At 37.9% G+C, this 17,575-nt stretch overlaps 1 protein-coding gene across 3 annotated transcripts in view; it reads left to right on the top strand.

The window, feature by feature from the left end:
• Window positions 1-17,575, top strand: part of PHKB (phosphorylase kinase regulatory subunit beta) — a 1,109,273-nt gene that overhangs the window by 850,804 nt on the left and 240,894 nt on the right. For all 3 annotated transcript variants that reach the window (XM_053701982.1, XM_053701974.1, XM_053701966.1), the window contains 2 exons: window positions 1,394-1,449; window positions 5,884-5,977. In XM_053701982.1, the coding sequence (XP_053557957.1) occupies window positions 1,394-1,449; window positions 5,884-5,977 (150 nt within the window). The remainder of the gene's footprint in view (window positions 1-1,393; window positions 1,450-5,883; window positions 5,978-17,575) is intronic.

The following is a 17,575-nucleotide window of genomic DNA, read 5'->3' on the forward strand; positions in this document are numbered from 1 at the left end:
GCATTTGAAAAAAAGAAAAGAAAATAGATCTAGAAAAATTCCTAGTCTTTTGATGCTTTCACTTGAGATGTTGGTGTCTCCTTAAACGCTTTAATTAAAAAAAATGTTTTTTTTTAAATTCTGACATCCCTGATGATAGCAATCCCCTCATTCAAATTAGGGCTCTCTTTCCTCCATTTCAAATGATTGGCAAAGATACAGCAATCATATTACAGCTCCAATTTCAAGTATAGCAGGATTTAAGGGAACTACTAAATGCTCGCACCCCCATGACGCGTTAAAGGGACATGATTTTGATGGAGCACACAGTTTTAAACAACATTCCAATTTACTTTCACATACGGCAGCTAACGAAACTGCCGAATGCACATCACTAACATTTAGGTCACCCATTTACCAATCAATGAATATTACACTAATTCAATTGACAAATCAATTTAAAACCTTCTATTTTGTACAATAGCAATTGATCTATAATATCTTGTGTCTGTTAAATGGCCTATGGTACTAGTCAAATGAGTAATACTGAAACTTCTTCACTTTATTTGAATAGATGATTAAAAGGATTTAGAGGCAGATTTAAATTAAAGTGAAAGGCAAAAATACTATAATAACATTTACGTAAATTTACTCCACTGGTGCACTGTATTTTATTGTGAGTATATATGTGTATATATATATATATATATATATATATACACAATATATATATATATATATATATATATATATATATAGTGTATTTTGGCGCTGGACTGACTGTAATATGCAAGATCAGACTGATATACTACAGGAAAGTTCCTCTCTGTGAAAAACATTACTAGGCTAAAAAGAGGTTTCCCCTAGGTGGTAAATCGCAATAGAACAAGCTAACAAGTTATTGAGCTGGTTGTTCATTCTTCAGAGTGCACTTTTCTCTATGTGTGTGTATATACTGTGTATGTGTGTGTATGTATATATATATATATATATATATATAGCAAAGTTCTGGTCACCAAGCACTCACGTTCCTTGATAATGCCTAGGTGCAGTACATATATGTACAATATGAGCAAAAGAGAGAGACCGCACTCATAGGACTTAATATCATGCTATGTTTGACAAAGGGGGAAACACTGAAATGTTACTGTTTATTAAATACCATTGAGGTGGTGATATTAAGTCCTATGAGTGCGGTCTCTCTCTTTTGCTCATATATATATATATATATATATATATATATTCCTTTTATTCATTTTAAGTCGTCACAGGTCCCTGGAAAAAAACTATTGTTATCCATACATGCCTAGCAATTAGACGCATTGTGGCCTAAACATTGTTATTACCAATGCATGGTAATTATCCAAGTCACAGACTTTTCTGATGTCTTTATGTTCTGTCCCTCTCATTTCAGGGTCCTCTAGATAATGATACAATGGTCCATGTAGCACTGATTGCAGAAAGTCAGAGGTGAGTATTAGAGCCCATTTTCATACTTATTCGCATTACCTGCAAATGCCACTAGCACATTTTCATCTGTGATCTCATACATTAACCATAATCTGGTACGTTTTTTTTTTCTTTTTTTCTCTGATTCGTTAAAGTTTGTTGTGTCCCTAAGTTATTCATAAAAATCATTTAGAATAGTAATAAAACATTTTCATGGCTACTAAGCTCCTGTATCTAACTTGCTGGGTATAAATCCTGAAGGACAGTTATAAACAATCTTTACAAAGCACCATTCCCTCATTCCTGTCTCAGTCCCATCCATCAGACAAGCATTTCTCAGATTTTACATGCAGCTTTTCATAGGGGTTTTTACAGACCTATGTGGATGCAAGAGATACACAGAAGTTAAAGCTACACTTGAATTGTAATTGGTTCATTATCAATAGACAACCTACTGGTATTGAATGCCAGTTATTTTCACCTGACCATTAATATTAATTAATGGAGTGTTAAATGAATAATGTAATACCATTGTGTGTTCTGCTATAATTGAACTTTTTCAAACATCCAAACGTTTCATTATAATCAGAACTAAATATTCTGCTGTGAATTGATATCAGATTTATTTTTCCTTTTTTTTTTATTAAACCAAGAAACCATTGTTTATTGAAAAGAAAAAAAAAGAAATATGGCACTAGTTGTTGATTCCCTTTTATGTGTATTACTATAAGGACTACCTTTTATTATTATCACATGACACTAATTTATCAATGGAACCAATCAAACAAGTGAACTGGGCATGCACAAAAACATCAATATTGAAAAAAGCGCCGTGCAAAATGCTGACATTCCACTTGCAGCAGGCTAAAAGGTTGTTTTTTTTTATAAAAGGACTAGTCACTAGGGTGTTTAAAGGGACATTGCAGTCAAAATTTAAATGGAAATAGATGAATTACATCTTTTACGGAAACATATTTGCAAAAGTGCTTCTACTAAAAGTTATCACAGTTTTTTTCTCTGCATGTGCACATGAAGCATAACTAAGTATTCTCAATGCACCAGCATTTTAAATACTGCAGCTGCTCAGTGGGGCTTGTATTATGTTAGCAATTAACAAATTGAGTCAATACCAAATGATCCAGGGACCTTAGGTTGTCTTAGGCTGTAAGGATTAGTTAGATTTCAATTAGATTTATTCTTGGCAATAATGAAAAGATCACAGCTGCAGAACAAAGGCATTGGTAATGTACCTTTAAATATGTTGAATGTATCACTTTAACTATTTTAAGACTACTTATTACTTGGAAGTACAGGTGACCCTCGTTTTACAACGGTTCAATTTACACCGTTTCAGAATAACAACCTTTTTTTCCAGTCATGTGACTGCTATTGAAAAGCATTGAGAAGCAGTGCATTTATTAAAATAGCCAGTAGGTGGAGCTGTCCGCTTGTGTTGCAGCAAAACCAAGCAAGCTGAAATTAATCAGTTTAACCAGACCTGAGCTATCCAGCAGATTTCAAAGGAACAAGATCTTCCTGTCTATAAATCAGTCCAGATTGGAATGCATAGAAAGAACTGTTTGCAGAAAAATGCAAGTGAAGTCTGTGTTGTGTGATTATTTTATTAGGTTTATAATGCTGTTTAGCAAATGTTTTTGTTCATTTAACTTAGTTTAATTATATATTCTGTGTTGTGTGATTATTTTATTAGGTTTATAATGCTGTTTAGCATTTAAAGTCTTCATTTTAAAGCTTTAAAATTAATGTATTAGGTGTTACTTATAACAATTTTGAGAGGGGCCTGGAACCTATCTCCCTCACTTCCCATTGACTTACATTATAAACTGGGTTTCAATTTACAACGGTTTCGATTTACAACCATTCCTTCTGGAACCTAACCCCGGCGTAAACCGAGGGCTACCTGTTGAATAGTTTTAAGTGAAGTTAATACAGGTGAAACTTCCGTGAGAAATAATTCCCAACAAAGTAAATGGTTTCTATGGAGCAAGCAGAAAAATGTAATGCACAAGATCAAGAGACTTCCTGATGCAACAAATTGGATACTTAAGCTTTGCAAAGTAACAATATAGATCGCTTAATCTGACCACGCTGGTAACTTTGTTTGTAATCTGATGGTAGCGTAGTGAGATGACGTGGAAAGGAGGGGGAGCTTAAGTCCATGAATGTAATGGTGAAAGTCTTAGTATAAAATAGCAAAATGTAAGTTGTTTGGTATACTCACAACTCTTCAAGGGTTTAGATTAAATTAATCTGTATGACATCCGCTGAAAATGAGACACTCACAAAAATGGTTGCTTGGCATAGGAAGCAGACGCTGTCTGTGTAGACGCCGTTGGAAAATCGTGCAGCTCAGCTGAAGAGGTAGTTAATACAACCGATCACATCATAAGAATTTTAGAATAGTCCTTGAAACATACACTGGAAAACAGCAGTAGAATCCAAGGTACAGCTGCATAAAATACGATGAGGGTAGCAAAAGATTCCAGGCAGCAGAGATAGTAACAGCAACCTAGAATGAGCTCAGGTAGAGAGCAAGCAAAGTCTTCCACAAACTCAAAATACTAAGCACCTGGATAAGGTGTGAGCAGGATTTAAAGAGGAAGTAGGATGGGCCAAATAGGAGTAAGGAAAGCTCCTGACATAGGCTTAGCTTGTTTTACATTGTTCTTAAATTTTGCTCTTGAGAAATGCTATTGCAATAGCTGAAACGCGTTGAGCTATATTTCACTAAAACTTTGAAGCTGCATTTGAAGACGTCCTGTTGATGGTTTCAATAAAGGCTAACTTTTAACATCTTGTGAGTATGCTCTGATTTTGCGCCACCATACTGTTTGAAATTTGCTGCACTATTGTGAGCCTTTATTTTGGAGGTGAGACGAGCGAGAAAACTCAGAGGAAGTGGTCAGCTTCAGTCCCTTTTGAAGTGATACAGCGCCTCCACTCTTGCTACATTTGCTAATAATTCTATACGAAACTGAAATGCATCCATGTGGATTCTAATTTTGGCTGGAATGTCCCTTTAACTGGAGAAATCTGCTTGGCAATGTTGTCATATCGGAATACCAACTAAAGATTGTACTGGAAAACCACATATCTGGATTTTTCATTGGGTTTTGAATGGGTTGGGATGGCCTAAAATAAGAAAACTCTACAAAAAGCAACATTAAACATGACTCATCTAACTGATTGGGAAAATGGTAATGTTGGAGACAGATAAAAGGAGCTCCAGTTTAGAACCTGCCAATGTGTATCTGCAACAACACAAGCAGGTGTCTTAAAACCACTGCTTTTTAACTTCATGAATGTCATAAATCCCTGACTCCTTTGTGTGGGATCATAGATAAGCCCTGCTCTTGCGCAATTAGTAAATATATTAAGATTTTCATATAAAATGATTCTTTATTTGAACCCCTTTTCATGTAATTTAGATCTGAAGATTGTGGATTTTCTAATTGTCTGAACTTGAAATGCACTTTGTTGTCTTCTCAAGTCGAGCCCTGCTACATATCTGTCCCTAATTGGCTTTAGCAGATAAGACTGCGAAACAATGCACATTATATTAGCATAATGACCTTGTCAGCTGCAGACTCAAGCCTCTATTGGCTCTTTAAATAAGGGAAATAGTGTTCTAAAATGTTTAGACTTGCCTTATATGTTGTTATATATCAAGACAACAGAAAAGTCTTGTAATTGCAAGGTTTTAAAGGAACATTCTACTCCAGAATTGTTATAGTTTAAAAAGATAGGTAATTCCTTTATTACCTATTCCCCAGTTTTGCATAACCAGCACTGTTATATTATTATACTTTTTACCTCTGTGATTACCTTGTATCTAAGCCTCTGCAGACTGCCCCCTTATTTCAGTTCTTTTCACAGACGTGCATTTTAGCCAGTGTTGACTCATAAGTAACTCAACGGGAGTGAGCACAATGCTATCTATATGGCACACATGAACTAGTGCTGCCTAGCTGTGAAAAACTGTCAAAATGCACTGAGATAAGAGGTGGCCTTCAAGGGCTTAGAAAATCACATATGAGTATACCTATGTTTAGGTTTTAACAAAAAAATACCAAGAGAACAAAGCAAATTTGATAATAAATTTGGAAAGTTGTTTAAAATTGCATGCCCTATCTGCATCATGAAAGTTTAAGTTTGACTAGACTGTCCCTTTAAGTGTCCCATTAAATCTGGCAGCAGTTATTTTCCTGCCCACGCTTTCAAAAATTGGGGGCTAATGGCTAACCGTCTCTTTACACGTCAGTTTGGTTTTTAGTAGTGTTTGAATTTATTCACTAGCTGACAAATGCAATATTGTCATCATTTTGCCTGAGAGTTATTATATACACCAAAGCACAACTAACGTCAGATAGAGGCAAATAATGCACAATACAGTATATGTGCGCTGAGTGCTGACTTCTGATGTTTGCGTTTCAGATTGCAAGTTTTCCTCAATACATATGGAATTCAAACACAGACTCCTCAGCAAGTGGAGCCTATTCAGATTTGGCCGCAACAAGAGTTGGTGAAGGTAAAGTTTCCTTTTGGCAACTTTGCATAATGTTTAGTAGATAGTATATAAATTACTTCAGATTTAAATCTTACATTTGGGATGTGCACCTATGGCGTTTTGACTTCCAACTCTAGGGAGATCTTGCTGTGGGAGATGATAAAAAAAAAAAAGATTATTTTTATAAATATAGTTTTGAGAAATTGCAACTTTCGAAAGATTAAGATCTTTAATAACTTCAGTTTCAATTATTAGAATATACACTAAGCTGAATGTAGTTTATTAGTTAATATAAGATATCCATTGTCTTTGCCTATGAATTAAAGCTACAATTAAGAATAGAAACACTAATCCTGAGCTAGATATAGTAAACAATGCTATTTAAATGAAAGAATTAAGCCTGTTCATTTTTGTCTTGGAAACTGCTGCTGTAAAGGTTGGATTGTAGGATATAGTAATTTGAATTAACAATTCATGTAGTCCTACCTAAACAAATTTAAAATAAAGGACCATTTTTAAATTAACATAAATTGAAGCCAATAACGTGGTTTAAAAATAATCCATTTATAAAGAATTGACAAAATTTGACTGGTAACTATCAAAATACATAATTTGGTAATTATTTTATACAGCTTGACAATATTTCAATAAAACAATGTGTTTTACTCATGATAATATCATAGTTACGACTTTGGCCTAGTAAGTCTTACTGTGTGGTGTTAAAAGGACACAATGGTCATTTTTAGTCTTAAACAATTGCATCTGTTAACATGATATGCTTTACTTGCAGCACAGACTGCGTTTGGTGCTTCCCTGCTAACAAATGCTTGTTTCCCCTGTTTTCCAAATGCATCCTCCTGAGGATTATTCTAATTTTAGCTCAGCATTGGCTGTAAATTCCAGCAGCCAATCCTAAACAATTCAGGAGTAATCCTCATGAGCGTTTAATTGCTTGGAAGTGTAAAGTGTCATTGGTGCCTCTAGAACTTTCATGGAAAGATATCTCATGTTTTAGGTAAAACAAATATTCTTTTAAATCTTACTTAATCTGATGGATATAGTCTTAGAATTGTATTGAATATCTATGGTGTTACTGCTGATTTTTGATAAAACTATTAAGTCTATAGCATTAAAGCCTACAGAATGGTGATACCAATATCACAACCATGATGCAATTCTGCCCTGTAGTCTTTCTTGAGTTCACTGTGTATATTTTTTTCTTTCATACAAATGGTGAGAGTCCACAATCCATTACTCATGGGAATTACCTCTATAAAACCCCTCCCACCTCACACATACCTCAGTCTTTTTTTGCCTCTGCTGGAGGTGGTTGAAGAATGAAGATGTGCTTGATTTTCTTCAGAGAGAGGGGTTTTCAGTGTATTTTGAGGCCCAGTTTCCCTCAGAGAGCAGTGCTTGCCAGAGGGATGTATTTGGGCTATTGTTCATGATTCTTTTACTCACATCATGGGAATTTCTTCAAAAACTTTCCATAATCAGTCCCTGGACTTGTTTGTTGTCTCCCTTTAGGGATCTACAATATACTCCTATTCCATAACCTCTACTGATATGTATCAGTACTGGTTTGGCTGTCTGCTGCTTAGATGGTGGACAAGTGTCTACTGGTAAGTATTATTTTTTATTGTTATATAAGACACTCTGTGGATATGTTATGGGCACTTTGTGTTATAGTTTTACATATATATACAGTATATTATAACAGACTCTTTCTTTGCTATTCCCCTTATAGTTAGCTAGCGCACAGCTGTTTTTTGGTGGTGCCTAGTTTCTGTTTTCGTGTGTCAGCCTTCGGAGGTTTGCTAGCGTCCGATTAGTTTCCATCGGGTTAGTGCATGCTCCATAGTTTTCTATTTGGTATATTTTTCACTGTCTCTCATCGGGTTAGCGCACTCTCCATAGTTTTCTATTAGGGGTATTTTTTGCTGTCGTTTATGCGACATCTGGTTTTTGGCCCGCATTTTTATTTCCTTATACGAAGTCATTTGATTTTGTTTGTGTTCCTTTAAGCTGGATGTTGTATTCCTGCCGTCTCTTTTTTGACAGTTCGGTTTTGCATGCGCTAACTTCCAAGTGGTAGCGAAGGTAATTCCCATGAGTAATGGATCATGGACTCTCACTACCATGTAATAAATTAATTTATCAGGTAAGCATAAATGATGTTGTTCTCGTTACATTTCTTTCATTTTCTGTTCTGCTAATCAAATTATGAAAAATACTACAATTAATAAAAGTTAGAGCATGAGTTGAACAAAGGAATACTGGGAATTGTGATTTTTGTTTTTTCAATTTCCTGATCCTAATGAGTAGAAGCAGGAAATAATATTTAGAAAGTCACGGGCCAGTTTTCTGTGCGATGATTTGGGGGTAAATATCTGTTTATCCTTTATTAAAGCCTTAAGTAGACTGTGTGATAGTTAGTACCAGCATTGCCAGAAATGTCAATGTTCTGCCAATTTCCGAGTCTTGGCTACTAATCCTTCCTGCAGATTGTCATGGGAGAGGAAACATTATTTTTTTTCCTATTGACATAGCATTGCACACTCCTGCCAAGGAAGCAGAGTATCTGTCTAGCATGATTTAAGGAAGTAAATATCTATTCTGTTTACTAATAAAACCTGTAAGTTTTACTAAGCATAATTAAACTAATATGAATGCTTTCGGTATCCAAGTGCTGTTCACAATATCTGTTTGTTGTAAGGATTATAGCCCATATAGCACTCTTTGGCTGCAAAGCACAGACATTTGGAGGATAGATTAATTCATTTGGGTTATTTGCTGTTCCTGTGGAAGGGAATACATTAGCTTTTTAGAAAACTGAATCTATCAATCAGCACACAGCACATTATATACATTTTACAATAAACAAGTGCCCTTTTTTAAACAGTCATTGACATACTTCTTTAGGGATCCAGTACAGATTAACTGTAGTTAATAAACATATCGGCTTTAATTCATTTAAAATGTTTTGAATCTGTAAATACAATTTTGTGAGCAAATAGATTGAACGTCACTTTGTCATGGCACATTTTTTCTGTGTACTTCACATTTAAAGTGCCAGTAAAGTCTAAAATAAAGTTTCATGAATCAGATATATTTCAATACACTTCCATTATCAAAACACGCATATTCTATATATGCACATTTTTCTGAGACTCCAGCCTCCTACTGAGCATGTGCAAAATTACACAGTATATACGTAAATGCATTCTGTGATTAGCTAATAGCTATCACATGTTACAGGTGGAGGGAAAATTTGATTTGCTCTGAAAATTGCCAGAAAATATTCTACTGCTTATTTCAAATTAAAAGTAAGTGCTATTGTATTCTCTTTTTATTGTGTAATTATTCAATTCTATTGTATTTAATGGTCCTTTAAGTTCATTGACCTTTTTCTTTCATAAAGGTTGTGAGTCCCCAATCCATTGCTCCTGTGAAATATACTCCTGGCCACTAGGAGGAGGCAAAGATCCCAAAACTCCAAAAGCCCTTAAAACCCCTTTTACCTTACTAGAAATTAGTCTTGTCTTTGCCTTCACTGGAGGAAGGCGATTCAGGTGTTTGTGAGAAGGGTGCGCAGACTGATTTGAGAGCTGCTGTTTAGACAGAGATGTCTTTGGGGTATGGTTAGAGGCACAAGAACACCCTATGGGAGTTAGTCACAGGCCTACCAGAGGTGTCACTGGAATCAGTCCTTTGCCTCCTCCTGTTGATTCACCGTTATACACCGTTCCTGCTGCATATGGTAAGTCCAGTAGTATGGGTTACTTTTCCGTTAAGTGTGTGTTTCTTGTTGGTATCTGTTTAGCATGTAGGCTATTAGTAGGTACTCATTTTTGGGTTTATCATAGCCAGGCATTTTCAGGTTTGGGTATATAAGTACTTTTTTCCACACTATTGTTTTATTTTGGTATGTGTCGGCTTCTTTTCTCTCATACAGGTGATGAGTCCATGATCCATTATTCCTGGGTATTATCCTTCCCTACCACTAGGAGGAGGCAAAGATTCCCAAACTCCAAGAACTCCCACCTAATCAGTACCTCTGTCTTGTCTTTGCCTCCGTTGTAGGTGGTCGAAATATGAAGATGTGCATTTGATTCTTTAAAGAGAGGGGTTTTCAGATCGAGTTGAGGCCCATTTCCCCTCAGAGTACAAGTTGCTTGTTAGAGGGATGTATTTGGAGTATTGGAAGTGATAAATATTTCACCAGTGGGGATTTAGTCACAAGGCTTGCCATGGGGTTCGCAGTGACTTGTCCTTTGCATCTGCCTGTTGGTTCATCAATATACTCCAATTCCAGTTCCTGTGCTGTAATGTTTCAGAACTGGTCTTGGCTTCCTACTGATTTTCTCCTTTGGGTAAGTACTATATTTGTATTTATTAGGCACTCTATAAGTCGTTTAGGTTATCACAATCTTATGCAATAAATGTATTATTGTGTTACTGCATTCTGACCACCACTATTACTACTATTCTTGCTTCAAGGGGTATTATTGCTCCTTCTTTTTGTTCCTTACAGGAGGAATATGCTACTTTCTTTCCTAAGATATGGTGAGTCCACAACGTCATCAATTACTGTTGGGAATATCACTCCTGGCCAGCAGGAGGAGGCAAAGAGCACCACAGCCAAACTGTTAAGCATCACTTCCCTTCCCTTCCCACAAACCCCAGTCATTCTCTTTGCCTTCGGTGGAGAAGTTTTGGGCTTCCAAGTTCTTCAAGCGGTGGTGCCTTCTGTTTAGGTCTGCCTGTCTTGTCTCTCCCTAGTCATCTGTGTCCTCTAGCTTGGGTATTGGTTCCCAACAGTAATTGATGGCTATGTGGAAGCACCATATCTTCGGAAAGGAAGCAAAATGTATGCTTACCTGATAAATTTATTTATTTCCGGATATGGTGAGTCCACAACCTCACCCTTAATTTTTAGATGTTTTTTTACTAAACTTCAGGCACCTCTACACCTTTGTGTTACTAATTTTTCTCCATTACTTTCGGTCGAATAACTGGGGTTTGTGGGAAAGGAAGTGATACTTAACAGTTTGGCTGTGGTGCTCTTGCCTCCTCCTGCTGGCCAGGAGTGATATTCCCAACAGTAATTGATGACGTCGTGGACTCACCATATCCGGAAATAAATAAATGTATCAGGTAAGCATACATTTTTGTTTTTTCTCCTGAAATTAAGAATTTTAACTAGGCGTAAAAGTTCAGTTCAGGACTCTTTTTTTTCCTCCGCCCAGTATCAGAGTGTTTCTGGAAATAAATAGAATTGCATTTGCAAAATGCTTCAGTGCCTTTAACTGAGCATCCTGCTTGCAAAGCTGCAAAGCTAAATTCCAGGTTCATCTATATGCAATGGAGAATGCTGACAGGTTCAGTGCCCATTAGTTTATCTGGAACAGGTCTAAGCAGTTCAAGAAATTTTCTACCCCATCGATCTAGAGGTTCTGGTAGGGGGGCAGGGTACCACTTTTTCAGGAAGCTTCAGGTTCCTTGGGTTCTTATTTTAGTCTCAAGGATATTGAATAGGTTTCATATGAAGGCCTCCCAAGGGAAGTTTTTTTCTGTCCAATGTTCCTAGGATCCCTGTAAGGGCTCAGGTAGATGGGAACTCCAACCTAATTATTCACAAGAAGGAGGGAGCTTTCAGATCAATTCTGATCTAGAATCTTTGAACAAGTTTCTCAAATTCCTTCTTTCGAAATGTAAACTATTTGGTCAGTTACTGAGGTTTATTTTTTGGGTGAGCTTTTTCAGTTTGTTGCTTTTCAATTTGGTTTGGCTACAACTCTCAGAATATTCTCCAAGTTTCTGGATACCCTCTTTTTCTTTCCGATGGTATGGAGAGTCCACAAATCCATTCAATTACTAGTGGGAATTCAACTCCTGGCCACCAGGTGGAGTCAAACAACACCCCAGCAAAGCCTTAAGTATCTTCCCATTACCCACAATCCCCAGTCATTCTTTGCCTGCGTAACATTGTAGGTGATGTGTGAAGAAGGTGTCTGAAGAAATCAAGTTGTTAATCATTTAATTTTTCCCTGCATGCAAGGATTGGGGTTATGCTGTGTCTATGTAATTCTCTTTAGTAAGAGTAATGGTGGCTTTTAGCAGTTGGAAGACAGTGAGGTGGTCTTTTCTTACCCTTCAACATTTTTGCTACCCCTATATAGAAAACCAGGGTTGTTTTTTTTCTTTATCTACAGGTCTATGTCAGTGAGCATTCTGTCACACCTGTTTGCTGTACCTGCCCTACAGCGGATCCACAGGTAAGTGATTTTACCTTCTAGGTGAGAAGGATGCAGTGCTTTTAAACAGTTCCTTGTTTTAAAAAAAAATATTTAGAGAACAAGGTGGATCCTTAAGGGACTGAATATCCCTTTTAAAGGTTGGGAATTTATTGAGTAGCAGTTCATGACACTGTTCTGTCATGTGAAGGCTTTTTTGTTTTTGGCTGCGGGTTTTTTTTTGCACAAATGTTACCTTTAATTTTGTTTGCGTAATATCTCTTTAAGAAAGTCTGTTCGACTGCACCTTACTTTTGAATTTGTGATCATGTGACCGCTCAGTTACTTTCTGAGTGCTGAACTGTTTGTTTGTTCTGGTTGTTTTGAAGCCAGGATTTTCAAGGAATGCCAAAGGATTGTTTTTCCTGCCTGTCGCTTTCCTCTGATGGTTGCAGCTTTCTAGGATTTGCAGTTTGAACAGGATTGCTTTTTTTTTTTTAATTAAATATTTTTTATTGAACTTTTCAAACAGGTGCACAGGAAATGCAATGGTACAAACACAGGAAATGAGCATGAATACTGGAGGAACTTCTGATTACACCACCATACCCACTATAGCTGTGAGATGTTACTGAAGATTGAAAGTCCCGAAAATATCTTTCAATAGAAAGGTTTCCTTGAAACTTTCCAAGACAGTGTTGAACATTTAAACATACAAACTTTACATTATTACATGCATCTGGCTAACATAGTATTACTAACTGACATTATTCTACTTCTTATGCAGTTGTGATATTATATATTGCATTTCAATAGGTTTTAAAGCATTCCTTGTTCCCATATAAATATAATGTCATCAATAAAGTCTTGTTTACCTATAAATGTGTAGTGTATTCTTTCTAAAGCTAGAACATATCCCACATCTCTACACCACATGGCAAAGTGGGAAAAAAAAATTTCCTTCAAAGTCTGGGTATTAAACGTCTTGCACAATAAAGCATACAATGAAGTAATTTTCTTCGGTATATACAAGTGATGGGGGAGATATCATTTAATAAGACTATATTTGGTGTGAGCTTAAGCGATATGCCCAGGGTTGTATCAATACATTTAAATCTATCTTTTTAATAGGTCTGAAGAAGAGGGCAGGACCACCAAATATGGGATAAGGTGCCTGTTTCTCCGCAGTCTCTCCAACATAAAGAGAATGAACTGGGGAAAATGCTATAGAGGCGTTGAGGTGTTAGGTACCATCGAGAAAGCAATTTGTAATTCATTTCTGCTATAGTCAACGTTATGGATGCTTTTTTGGTCTCAGTAAAGATATTCCATTGAGTGTCCGTTAAGGTGATGTCTAATTCTTTTTCCCATTTTATGTTAAATTATGTTTTTTTAGCGGGGAAGGATCCCCTTAATATTTTTTAGATTATGGAGATGTGGGATCTAGCTATTGAGGGGTTGGCGCATAGTGCTTAAAGTGGGCTAAGGGGTCTAGTGACGTTAGCTTTATGAGGGTTATTGAATATAGCATGTCTGATTTGTAATCAAGGGAACCAGGGATGGAAGGGGGTTCCAATAATTGGAATATCTCCATCTGAGAATGGATAGAGCCTTTATTTAGTATTGTGTGTATCGGGATATTCGTAGGTGTATCTGCAATGATTAGTGATTGTATGGTATTGGGTTGCAACAGGAGAAGGTTATTTAGAAGCGGGGTGAGGGGGGATAGCTGACTCGAAATTGACTTGTCAGAGGATAAGATTTTATCCAAAGTTTTTGTGGGATCCAGCACAAATCTCCCAGATTACATAATCCAGCTAAATAAGTTTTAAGCTGAACCCAAGGTGTTTCAAGTGAGAAATGTTTCCATGTGACGATCCGCGCTATATGTGCTGACTGATAATAAGGTAAGAGATTAGGGGTGAACAGGATTGTTTTATCTCCTGGTGTGGATTGGATTCCTGGTTACAGGTTGGGTGAGTTTCTCCAGTGTGGCTGGGGTGTAGAGGTGCAGGTTTTAATAATTTTTTTATCAATGCTTAGAATTGTATTCTATTTTTTTTATATTGAAATTAGAGTATAAGGGAAATAAAGGGCTATTTTATTTACTATGGAAGCCAATCCCAAGGTTTCTCTGTCATTTGATAAATGTCTTTATTGTGCTGATGCCCAGGTTATGCATTTTTGTTCCCCTTGCCTTAATAAAGTTATTATTATCTAAGCATAAGGATTCCTTATGTGAGCCTTCTTTTTCTCAAGATAATGCTGTTCAGGAGGAGTTTCAGCTTTCTGCTTACATGTCCCAGTCTTTGACAGATTCACATGCAGTGCCCTGCAGTTAATCTCAGTCAGTCTCTGAGAGTGTTTGCTTGCCTAAAGATTTGCTGCACAGCTGACTTCTGCAGTTTCTGCAGCCCTAAGTTCTTTATCTAGTTCTGGTAAAGGGAAGAGGAAATCTAAGAACATTTATATGGGTTCTGATTCGGCCAATTCTGATTTGGTTAGTCTTTCTCAGTTATCTAGCGAGGATCATTCCTCTGCAGCTTCTGAGGGCGAGATCGCTGATTCAGAATCTGCATCCCTTTGGTTAAAGTTTTGGTCTGTGCATGTGACTTCTAAATCCAAGCTTCTGTCTCTACCACTTAAGGGTAAGACTTTATTTGGTTCTGGTCTGGCAGAGATAATTTCCACGGTTACTGGTGGAAAGGGAATTTTTTTACCACAGGATAAGAAGAATAGACCCAAGGGTCGTCAGACTTCTAATTTTTTTTCCTTTCGTAACTTCAAGAGACAGAGATCTTCCTCGTCTTCTAAATCTGACCAGCCCTGGAACAAGGGTAAGCAATCCAGAAAGCCTTCCACTGAGGCTAAGTCAGCATGAAGGGGCCGACCCCGATCCAGTTTTGGATCAGGTAGGGGGCAGGCTTTCCTTTTTTTCAGCAGGCTTGGACTTGCGACGTTCCAGATCCTTGGGCAGTGGCTTAAACTGCGTTAGGGATTTGTCCTCTCTGGCAGTCATTATCCCAGTTCCTCTAGCAGAACAGGGTCAGGGATGGAGGGAACTTTTCGACCCATTATAGACTTAAAGTCTCTCAACAAGTTTCTCAAGGTCCGGTCTTTCATAATGGAGACTATTCGTTCTATTCTCCCTCTGGTTGAGGAGGGTCAGTTTATGGCCACTATAGACCTAAAGGATGTGTATCTTCATGTTCCTATCCACAGGGAACATTTCCCTGTTCCTGAGGTTCGCTTTTTAGATATTTCCAATTTGTAGCCCTGCCTTTCGGCCTCGCCTCCTCTAGGGGCTCTATTGGCTGTGGCCAGATCTCTATAGATTGCCGTTGCTCCTTATCTTGGTCCAGGTGCCATCTTTTCAGTTAGCAAGATCCCATACAGATTCTGTTAGCTATTCTTCACTCTCACGGGTGGAAAGTGAATCTAGGGAAAAGTCCCTTGGTGCCAAGTACCATGGTATGTTTTCTGGGGATAATCTTAGACTCTGTATCTATGAAGATTTTTTTGACAGAGGTCCAAAGAATCAAGCTTCTGGAGGCCTGTCGTTCTCTTCAGTCCTCTGTTTGTCCATTAGTAGCTGTATGCATGGAAGTAATTGGTCTCATGGTGTCATTCATGGACATTATTCCGTTTGCCCGCTTCCATCTAAGACCTCTACAGTTATGTGTGCTCAATCAATGAAACTGAGTACACTCAGATCTCTCTCAGAGGATAGTTTTAGACTCTCAGACAAGGATGTTTCTGTCTTGGTGGATCTCCCAGGACCTTTTGTCTCAGGGCACTTGTTTCCTGAGCCCTTCTTGAGAGATTGTGACCAAGGATGCCAGCCTGTTAAGCTGGGAAGCAGCCCTTCCTATAAATATCCTAGAATTGAGAGAAATTCTCTTTGCTCTACAGTATGGCCTCAACTGAGTTTTCAGATTTCAATTGGACAACATGTCTTCAGTGGCGTATATATCAACCACCAAGGAGGAACTCGGAGCATGTTCGCTATGAAGGAGTTGACTTGCATTCTTCATTGGGCTGAGTCTCACAATTGTCATTTCTCTGCCATTCATATCCCAGGGGTGGACAACTGGGAAGCGGATTATCTGAGCAGGTAGACGTTTTATCCAGGGGAATGGGCTCTCTATCCGGAAGTTTTCTTGATGTTAACCCTCTAGTGGGGAGTTCCGGAGCTGGAACTGATGGCATCTCGTCTAAATGCCAAGCTTCCAAGATACAGAGCAAGATCAGGAGGTCCTCAAGCAGCTCTGGTAGATGCCCTGTCAGTGCCATGGGATCTTGGTGTAATTTATCTGTTTCCTCCGGTTGCCCTCCTTCCTCGGGTGATAGCTTGTATCAAACAGGAGCAGGTTTCGGAGATTCTACTAGCTCCAGCGTGGCCTCGCAGAAGTTGGTTGACGGACCTATTGAGGTTGTCGTCATTCCCCCTGTGGAAATTGCCTCTGAGGAAGGATCTACTACTTTAGGGTTCCTTCCTCCATCTGAATTTAGTCTCTCTGAAGCTGCCGGCTTGGAGATTGAACGCTTAGTCTTGTCCAGACGAGGTTTTTCTGTGAAGGTTATTGAGACTATGTTTCAGGCTCTTAAGCCTGTTTCTTGCAATATTTATTATAAGGTATGGCGTAGATAACTTCATTGGTGTGCGGATCTAGGGTTTTTTCTTGGAGGTGAAAATTCCCCGTATTCTGTCCTTTCTTCATGAGGGCCTGGAGAAGGGTTTATCAGTCAGTACCCTAAAGGGTCAGATTTCGACTCTGACGATTCTTCTACAGAAGCGTCTGGCAATTTTGCCAGATTTTCAATCTTTTGTCCAGGCTTTGGTTAGAATCAGGCCTGTGTTTAGGTCAATTGCTCCTCCTTGGATTCTTAATCTGGTTCTTAAAGTTATGTAGCAGGCTCCATTTGAGCCTATGCATTCTGTTGATATCAAGTTATTGTCCTGGCAATTTAATCTGCCAGTATAGTTTTGTAGCTTTCGCTCTACAGTGTGATTCTCCTTATCTTATTCTTCATGCGGATAATGCGATTCTCTGTTCTCAATTAGGTTTTCTACCTAAGGTGATCTCGGAACACAATATTAACCAAGAAATTGTTGTTTCTTCATTTTGTCCTAATCCTTCCTCTACGAAGGAGCGGTTATTGCACAATCTGGATGTTGTGAGTGCTTTAAGGTTCTATTTACAGGCTACAAAAGATTTTCGGCAATCTTCTGCTCTTTTTGTTGTCTTTTTAGGTAAACGGAGGGGTCAGAAGGCCACTTCTTCTACTCTCTCCTTCTGGTTGAAAAGTGTTATTCGATTGGCTTATGAGATAGCAGCCTCCAGAGAAAATTACGGCTCACTCAACTAGGGCTATCGCT

Source organism: Bombina bombina, chromosome 1 (genome assembly GCF_027579735.1).
Source record: "Bombina bombina isolate aBomBom1 chromosome 1, aBomBom1.pri, whole genome shotgun sequence".
Classification (NCBI taxonomy): Eukaryota; Metazoa; Chordata; class Amphibia; order Anura; family Bombinatoridae; genus Bombina; species Bombina bombina.